General features: G+C 39.4%; 2 protein-coding genes across 2 annotated transcripts; one reads left to right on the top strand and one right to left on the bottom strand.

The window, feature by feature from the left end:
- Positions 1-5,233: 5,233 nt before the first annotated feature.
- LOC131166738 (uncharacterized mitochondrial protein AtMg00810-like) lies at positions 5,234-6,916 on the top strand. The gene is made up of 3 exons (XM_058125313.1): positions 5,234-6,105; positions 6,663-6,798; positions 6,893-6,916. Exons 1-3 carry the CDS (start codon positions 5,234-5,236, stop codon positions 6,914-6,916), a joined length of 1,032 nt encoding a protein of 343 aa, XP_057981296.1.
- A 286-nt stretch (positions 6,917-7,202) lies between these two features.
- Positions 7,203-7,997, bottom strand: LOC131165348 (uncharacterized). The gene has a single exon (XM_058123042.1). It carries the CDS (start codon positions 7,729-7,731, stop codon positions 7,357-7,359), a length of 375 nt encoding a protein of 124 aa, XP_057979025.1. The 5' UTR covers positions 7,732-7,997; the 3' UTR covers positions 7,203-7,356.
- Between the last annotated feature and the right edge of the window lie 662 nt (positions 7,998-8,659).

Below are 8,659 nucleotides of genomic sequence, written 5' to 3' on the forward strand. Positions count from 1 at the left end.
ACTCTTACTTCTTCTTCTTCTTCTTCTTCTTCTTCTTCTTTTGGAATCTGTTCTCCATCTTCTACGTGCGGTTGTGCTTGTGTAGGGGAATCATTCATCTACCTTGTTCCGAATGAGATTTTTTATTTGACGAGATGAAGACACATGGCGGAGATGGATTTGCTACCATGGCGACAGGGATTCGATGAGAACTTAATGGCTAGGGCTCACAACAGTGGCGACGATCCACGATAGAAAATACGTCACCAGGGAAGTGTCCCATGCAAATCTATTTTTTCAAAACAAAGCAGGACCAACTTGCGAGATTTGTTCCCCACAGGCCCAGATTTGTTTAAATTTCGCAGCCCCAGCTTGCGAGATTACGTAAGTCTTAAAATGAGAAATATTTTGCCAAATAAAGTATTTTTTTTAATGTTTTGTTAAATAATAAAATTAAAATGGGAAAAAACTCAACAAAGTGGTATTCTTCTACAAAACAACATCAAGCTTCTGCTGTACAAAATTAAAAGCCTATCTTTTTTTTTTTTTTTGGTGATAGATCCCATTGGGTCAACAAAATTTCAGCCTAATAATGCCAAAACCCACACGTGACACAGCCGCCATCATCAAGACATCAACCCCCACAAGTCTGAACTCTTTTTTTCCTGTGGAAAAATTAAGAAAATAAATTAATACATTTAAAAATCAAGCCTTTGTCTACCAAATCCCTAACCAGTCATACTATAAAATTATGAAAAATGACTATGTTCACATCTCCTGCGGTGTGCTCCTGAATTTACCCCCCTCGTGGTGATGTGGGGCCATCTCCACGGGGCATGGGATTAGTCACGACTAGTGCGGACCGTAAAATGGACGTTGATGGGCGTGGACACCCAGAGATATTCAAAAAAAAAAAAAAAAAAAGAATCCTCAACAACCTCGGTATGTTTACTCCCCCCTCTACGTAAAACCTATAAAGTGTTCTCCTTCTACTCCCATTGGCCTCCAAAATGACAGATCGAGGTGTATAGACGTGTCACTACAACTTCCTGCAACGTCTTGGTCATTTGCCACCATGGCATTTGGCTACCCTATCCTGCCCATGCTCTACCGAGTGCTCTCCCACCCCCCCCCCCCAAAACTGGAAACCACATATCTCAACTAATATGTTGAAGCCTATGACTGCGTATGGATTTATAAGGGAGCCCCAAACGTAGATGAATTCTTCGTAGACACCACCTTATGCATGGAAGGCACGACTCGACATGTCGACGTAGAGACCTACCTACCACTGATTACAGCCGGTGAAGTCCACCAACGCGCCATCAGTGAAGAGATCATCAAAGACAGCCAACCACGAAGGGGGATTTCGTTGATGGCGGTGACGTGGATATCCCCATCTAGGGAGGTGAATGTGAGGCACGTGTCGGAGAGGACGATGCCAGAGACGGCGCGTGAAAAGGGGCCTAGGCTGTTGAAGAATGAAGAAACTTGAACTGGCTACGAGTAGCTATTCATAACTGTATCTGCGGAATTTTTTTTTTATTATGTTTTATTTTCTCCATTCTGTTACAGGGAAGTTGTTAGAAATAACTGTATTTTTATTCCTATAATTAGCCTCCAACCATTTTGATTCCATTTTATACTGTATATATATATATATATATATATATATATATATATATATATATGCTAATCCAATACATAAAATATACATGAAGAATTCTTCCATTATTATTCTTTCCTCTGTTCTGCATTCTCTTCTTCTTCTCCCTGTGTTTGATCCATTACAGCCCAACGATTCTCACTCACAATAGCAGAGCCAAATTCTTACATGGTATCAGAGACACGATGGATGAATCCTTCAATACCAGCCAAACCACTCCTCCAAATCCACCACCAAACACCAATTTGCCAGGAGCTGTTCCTCATGACCCAACGCAACCCACAAGTCCTTATTTTATTAGCAGCAGCGATGGTTCGAGTGCCATGCTCGTCACACACACCTTGGACTACAGCAACTACTATTCTTGGATTAGATCCATGAAGAGGGCTTTACAGATCAAGAACAAACTCGGATTCATTGATGGTACCATCTGTGAACCTTCTGACCCTAATGATCCTCTAATGGAACATTGGCAGAGGTGCAATGATATCGTGATAACATGGATGCAGAACATAATAACGATTGATATCAAATCCAGCACTACATTTGCAGAGACTGCGCATCAGCTTTGGTTGGAGTTGGAGCAACGTTTTGCTTAGCAAAATGCTCCCAGAATTTTCGAGGTGAAGCAAGGCATCACAAACCTCAAGCAAGATTAAGACTTAGTAAGCATTTGTTTTTCTTAACTTAAAACCTTGCTTGACGAATTACTTAATTATGAATCAATTCCTAACTATACCTGTGGAGGGTTAAGAGTTGTAGTTCAGAACCAACAAAGGGATTGTGTAATGAAATTTTTGATGGGGCTCAATGATACGTACAAAGCTATTAAAGCAAAGACTGCTGATCAAACCCTTTCCCAGCTTAAATGAGGTTTACTCCATTATCCAGCAAGAGGAAAAGCGAAGAGAAATTTCTACAAACAACCTAGGCAGTGACTCTATGGCTTTGGTGATGAAAGGGAATTTTAGCAAACAATCTGCTGGCCAACAAAGGAGGGATAGGTATTATTGTACCTTCTGCAAAATACCAGGACACTCTCTAGAGAGATGCCTCAAAGCAAATCCAAACAATCCCACATGTACTCATTGCGAAATGCCAGGCCACATAGCAGATAAATGCTACAGATTGCATGGATACCCAGCAGGATATAAAGGACAAGAGAAGAACAAACCTATCATAAATCTTTCAAATGTGAATGCAGTTGTTGGTCATGAGCATGGGATTCTGAAAGACAAATCTCAAATGTCATTGACACCAGAGCAGTATACTCAACTTCTGGCTCTCCTCAAACCTATCTCAAGCAACCAAGCCTTCATTCCCTCGGCCAATCATGTTCATGCCATGGTCACACCTTCATCCTCAGATACAAATAACGACAAAATTTCTGGTATATCTCTGTGTCTTTCTGCTTTTACTTCCAAATCCAACAATGTCTCAAAAATCCCTTGGATTATTGACACTGGAGCAACAGACCATATGATCTGCTCCAAGTCCTTATTTCATTCCATCCAAAATACCATTTCCTCCTCTGTAGCTCTACCAAATGGTCAGATAGTGCCTATTACTCATGTAGGAATAGCCAAAGTCACCAAGAATCTTATATTGCACGATGCTCTTTGTGTTTCCAATTTCTCTTTTGATCTAATTTCAACAAAGAAAATGAATCAAGAACTAAATTGTTGCCTTGTTTTCTTTTTTGATTGTTGTTATATTCAAGACCTTTTGACTTGGAAAATGACTGGCATTTGTGAAGTGAAGCAAGGACTCTATCATATGCTGCAAAAGGAAGTCTCTCCTTCGGCTTTATCTGATGCTCTATCCAAACATAACCTCAAAACTAGTTTTTCAGCTTCTGTTAGCAATAACAGCGAATCCTTTGACCTCTGGTACTATAGATTAGGCCATTCCTCTTACTCTCAATTTGACACAGATACCAAAATCAGCATACCAAAACCTTCTGATGATCACCCATGTCTCATTTTTCCTCTAACTAAACAACACAAGCTACCATTTCCAACTAGTCAACATCAATCTAAGAAATGCTTTGAGCTAATACATTGTGATATATGGGGTCCATGTAATGAGATTAGTCATGATGACTGCAGGTATTTTTTGACTATTGTGGATGATTTCAGTAGGTGTACTTGGGCTTATATGTTGAAGTTGAAATCAGAAGCAATCACCAATTTACAAAACTTTTGTGCGATGATAGAAACCCAATTTGAAACAAAAGTAAAAGCCATTCAGAGTGATAATGGAGGTGAGTTTGACATGAAAGAATTTTATCTAAAACATGGAATTTTGCACCAAAGGACATGTGTGGAGATACCTCAACAAAATGCTACTATTGAAAGAAAACATCAACATATTTTAAATGTTGCAAGAGCACTAAAATTTCAAAGTAGCATTTCATTGAAGTATTGGAACCACTGCATTCTTACGGCTGTATACCTCATTAACAGAACTCCATCTCCATTATTAAATCATAAAAGCCCTTTTGAGGTTTTGTTCAAAAGGAAACCCAGCTATAACCATCTAAAGGTTTTTGGGTGCTTGGACTTTGCTACCACTTTGGTTAATGGAAGACAAAAATTTGATCCAAGGGCCAGAAAGTCAGTATTTATTGGTTATCCCTTTGGTGTTAAAGGATATAGACTTCTGGATCTAGATACTAAAAATATTTTCATCTCTCGAAATGTTGTGTTTCATGAAACTGTTTTTCCATTCAAAACGAACAAAATCAGCCATCCTGATACTAGTTTCAGCAACACTAATTCACCACCAAATCCAAATGAGTTAAGTTTTACTCAAAACCCTGTCATTTCCATTCCTACTCTGCCTGTTCATAATCACTCCATAGACACTATCAGCCCCGATACCAATTCAGAAGTAGAGCCAATGCCTGCTGCATTATCTGATTCACAAAGCAATGAACAGATCAGTTCCCAAAATAACTCCAAACTAGAAACAGAAGCTCATGACAACACCTATACACACTTACCCAGAAAATCAATCAGAATAAGAAGAGCTCCTACTCATTTGTAGGATTTCATATGTCAGCAGACAACCTTCCTTCTCCAATCTCAGGACTTGGACAAGCAGAAAGACCAGATCTCATTAGGTAAGCCTTCTCCTCTAAGTGCCACCATATCTTATGATAAATTGTCTACACCTCACAAGACTTTCGTGACCTCCATAACTTCACACACTAAACCTACAACTTACCTAGAAGCAAGTGCATCACCCAAGTGGGTCGAGGCCATGAAGGCTAAAATTGCTGCCATTGAACTCAATGACACTTGGATTATTATGGATTTACCTCCTGACAAAGAACCAATAGGCTATAAATGGGTTTACAAAATCAAATTTCTTGCTGATGGTAGCATAGAAAGATACAAGGTCGGGCTTGTTGCTAAAGGGTACACACAGTAGGAGGGGTTGGACTATCATAAAACCTTTTCTCCCGTGACAAAAATGGTTACTGTGAGAACCTTGTTAGCCATTGCAGCAGTAAAAGAGTAAATCTTACAGAAATTTGATGTCAATAATGCCTTCTTGCATGGGGATTTGGAGGAGGAGGTGTACATGGAATTGCCCCCAGGGTATCCTAATGAAAGTGGGAGAAAAGTATGCAAATTAAACAAAAGTTTATATGGTCTCAAACAGGCCTCACGTCAATGGTACTCAAAACTCTTAAATTTCATCATTCACCAAAGATTTATTCAGTCCAAGGCAGATTACAGCTTGTTCACAAAGGTAACTGAGGACTCTTTCACAATTATTCTAGTATATGTGGATGATGTAATAGTTGCTAGAAATAATATGGATGAAATTGATCAATTGAAGAGGTCTCTTGATGACCAATTCAAAATCAAAGACCTTGGCAAGCTAAAGTATTTTCTGGGTATTGAAGTGGCAAGGACAGCAAGGGGGATTCATTTACATCAATGCAAACATGCTTTGGACATTTTAAAAGACTCGGGTACCGTTGGCTCCACTCCAGCAAGGATTCCCTTGGATCAAAATATAAGAATGTCCAAAGAAGAAGGGGAATTGCTTCCTGAGCCTGCTCTTTATAGAAGATTGATCGGTAGATTATTGTATCTGACCATAACCAGGCCTGAATTAGCTTACTCAGTCCAAATGCTAAGCCAATTCATGAAAAATCCAAGAGTGCCACACCTGCAGGCAGCCCACAAGGTACTGCGGTTCATCAAAGGGTCACCAGGGCAGGGTTTGTTCTATCTAGTGGACTCAGAAATCCATCTTAGAGGCTTTAGTGATTCAGATTGGGGGGCTTGTCCAGACACTAGAAGGTTTGTGATAGGCTACTACGTGTTCCTTGGGAAATCCTTGGTGTCTTGGAAATCAAAGAAACAAAGTGTGGTCTCTAAGTCTTCTACAAAGGCAGAGTACCGTGCAATGACAAATGTGAGCTGTGAATTGACTTGGCTGAGGTATTTACTTAACGATCTACAAATTGCTCATTCATAGGCTGCTTCCTTGTTCTATGACAACAAATCAGCTATACACATTACCACAAATCTCATATTCCATGAGAGGACAAAGCATATAGAAATAGATTGTCATTTAATTAAAGACAAGATTTAAGAGGGTTGCATTTCAACAAAACATGTGGAAAGCAGGTTGCAAGTGGCAGATATTCTCACAAAGAGTTTAGGCTCATAGGCTTTTTATTCATGCTTATCCAAGATAGGAGTAGAAGACATCTACTCTCCATCTTATGGGGGGCCGTTGAAGAATGAAGAAACTTGAACCGTGTCTGCAGAATTTTTTTTTTTATTTTGTTTTATTTTCTCCATTCAGGAAAGTTATTAGAAATAACTGTATTTTTATTTCTATAGTTAGCTCCAACCATTTTGATTCCATTTTATACTATATATATATATATGCTGATCCAATGCAGAAAATATACACGGAGAATTCTTCCATTATTATTCTTTCCAATGTTCTGCATTCTCTTCTTCTTCTCCCTGTGTTTGATCCATTCCAGCCAGCGGTTCTCACTCACGAAAGCAGAGTCAAATTCTTACATAGGCGGTCAGGGTGGTTGGGGCAGAGGGTGGCGATGTGGAGACAGGTGTGCAAGATATAGATACGAACGGTGTCTTCGACGACTCGGATGCGAGGTGGGTGTCGGAGACACCAAGGTAGCAGCAGATGAGATAATTATGTAACTGAAAAAGTTTCATCAGTATTAGTAGATCTATGACTTTGCTGTAGAATGATGAAGACAATTTCAATTGATGTTTGTTTTTTATGAGCATTAATAAGGAAAACAAAAAACAAAGAGAGAGAGAGAGAGAGAGAGAGAGAGAGAGAGAGAGAGAGAGAGAGGAAGAAATGGAAAATTTGAAGAACAGAGCATCATAACAAAAGAAATATAGGAAATTGAAAGAATAAACTGGTTCCCCTATTGACGGAATTGGGTTATAAGTTTTTCTACTTTTATATCTTCTGCAGTAATTTTTTTAATAAATGAAATAAATATTCATATGAGATTAGTATTAAATTTTAGAAAGATGACATCAAATGGGATAATATAGAAGATATAATTGTAAAATTGATTACACTAACTCTGTACAATAGGGGAGAGAGAATAGTGAGCAGATAAAACACAAAATTTATTCACAGATTGTATTCCTTTTTTTTTTTTTTTTACTAACAGTCCACATTCTGTGTGAAATCTAAGAAGCACGTCGCCATCGTGATTTAATTTCACGGAGCGAAGAGGCAGCCGCCCTTCGACGACCTGGACACCGTGACCAGATCAGAACCCTCCACGACGATGAAGAAGACCGCTGCTTACTGTAAGATCTAGAACGCCGACGCCCGTGAGCCACCGGCACACGGCCACTCTTCTCCAGCTCCGACGACAAACTCAACATGTTCCACATCACCTGTACATCTCCGTATCCACAACTTCTGACGTCGTCCCGAAGATTCAGTAGCCCAGCCGCTCCCAAGCACCCAGCATGCCTTTCCGCCCTCGTTTTACGACGCCTGATTCCAGCAGAGACGGCTATCCAAACACGTCTCACTTTATGCCACCAGCATTGCATTTTTTTTTTCCTCAAGATTATTAGATTCGAACCAAGCAGATGAATACTCTCTAATTAAAATTAAAAAAATAATAAAGGAACGGAGAGAGGAAAGCGAAGGGTGATGCAGAGAGGAGAGTTTGGGGTTTGAATTTTTAAAGGCATGGAAGGACGGCGAGAGTAGAGTACACACGGCGAAAAGGGAGTTGGGCTTCTAACACGTTTCTTGCGTCTCGTGCCAGACGTCTGGGCTACGCTTCGTGGTTCGCACACTTTGCCTGGCCGCCAGTGCCAGAGTCATTGTACTGGGTCACTCTTTAAATTGATTGCGATTTCTCGCAACGGTTGAAGTATGGCTTTCGGCCGCGTTTGGGAAGGTTCTTAATTGTGGGTGTAACCGGAACTGCACTGCTCTGTTTTCGCCTGGGCGTCAAAATAATAGTAGTATATTGCAAGAAACAAAGAAGGAAAAAAACACAAAATTGAAACTCTTAAGTTATCTTATTTGTTGCATATAATATACATGAACAGACTTTATATATACATACACATAATAATGATAACTGACTAACCAAATAACTGTTAGTTAATAAAAAACTAATTAAAACTAACTCGATAGATTGGCAAATCATCGACGGTTACAAAGCAAACCATTGACGATTTTAAGTAAGAGCAAATCGTCGATAAATTTATTGTAACCGTCGATGGTTATTGTGATGGTTCCAAGAAGAGAGCAAACCGTCAGTAAATTCATTTGTAATCGTCGACAGTTTGTGTCCTAAAGCCGACTTCACCATGCTAAGGCATAAATATAATACTCTCCCTCGAGATGGAGTGTAAATATGCATAACACTTATCTTGAAAATAATATTAGAGAAAATATTGTAACCAAGGGGTTTAGTCAAAATATCAACCGTGGAAGAAACATGTAATTCTTTTGTAGTGTCTG

Source organism: Malania oleifera, chromosome 10 (assembly GCF_029873635.1).
Source record: "Malania oleifera isolate guangnan ecotype guangnan chromosome 10, ASM2987363v1, whole genome shotgun sequence".
Taxonomy (NCBI): Eukaryota; Viridiplantae; Streptophyta; class Magnoliopsida; order Santalales; family Ximeniaceae; genus Malania; species Malania oleifera.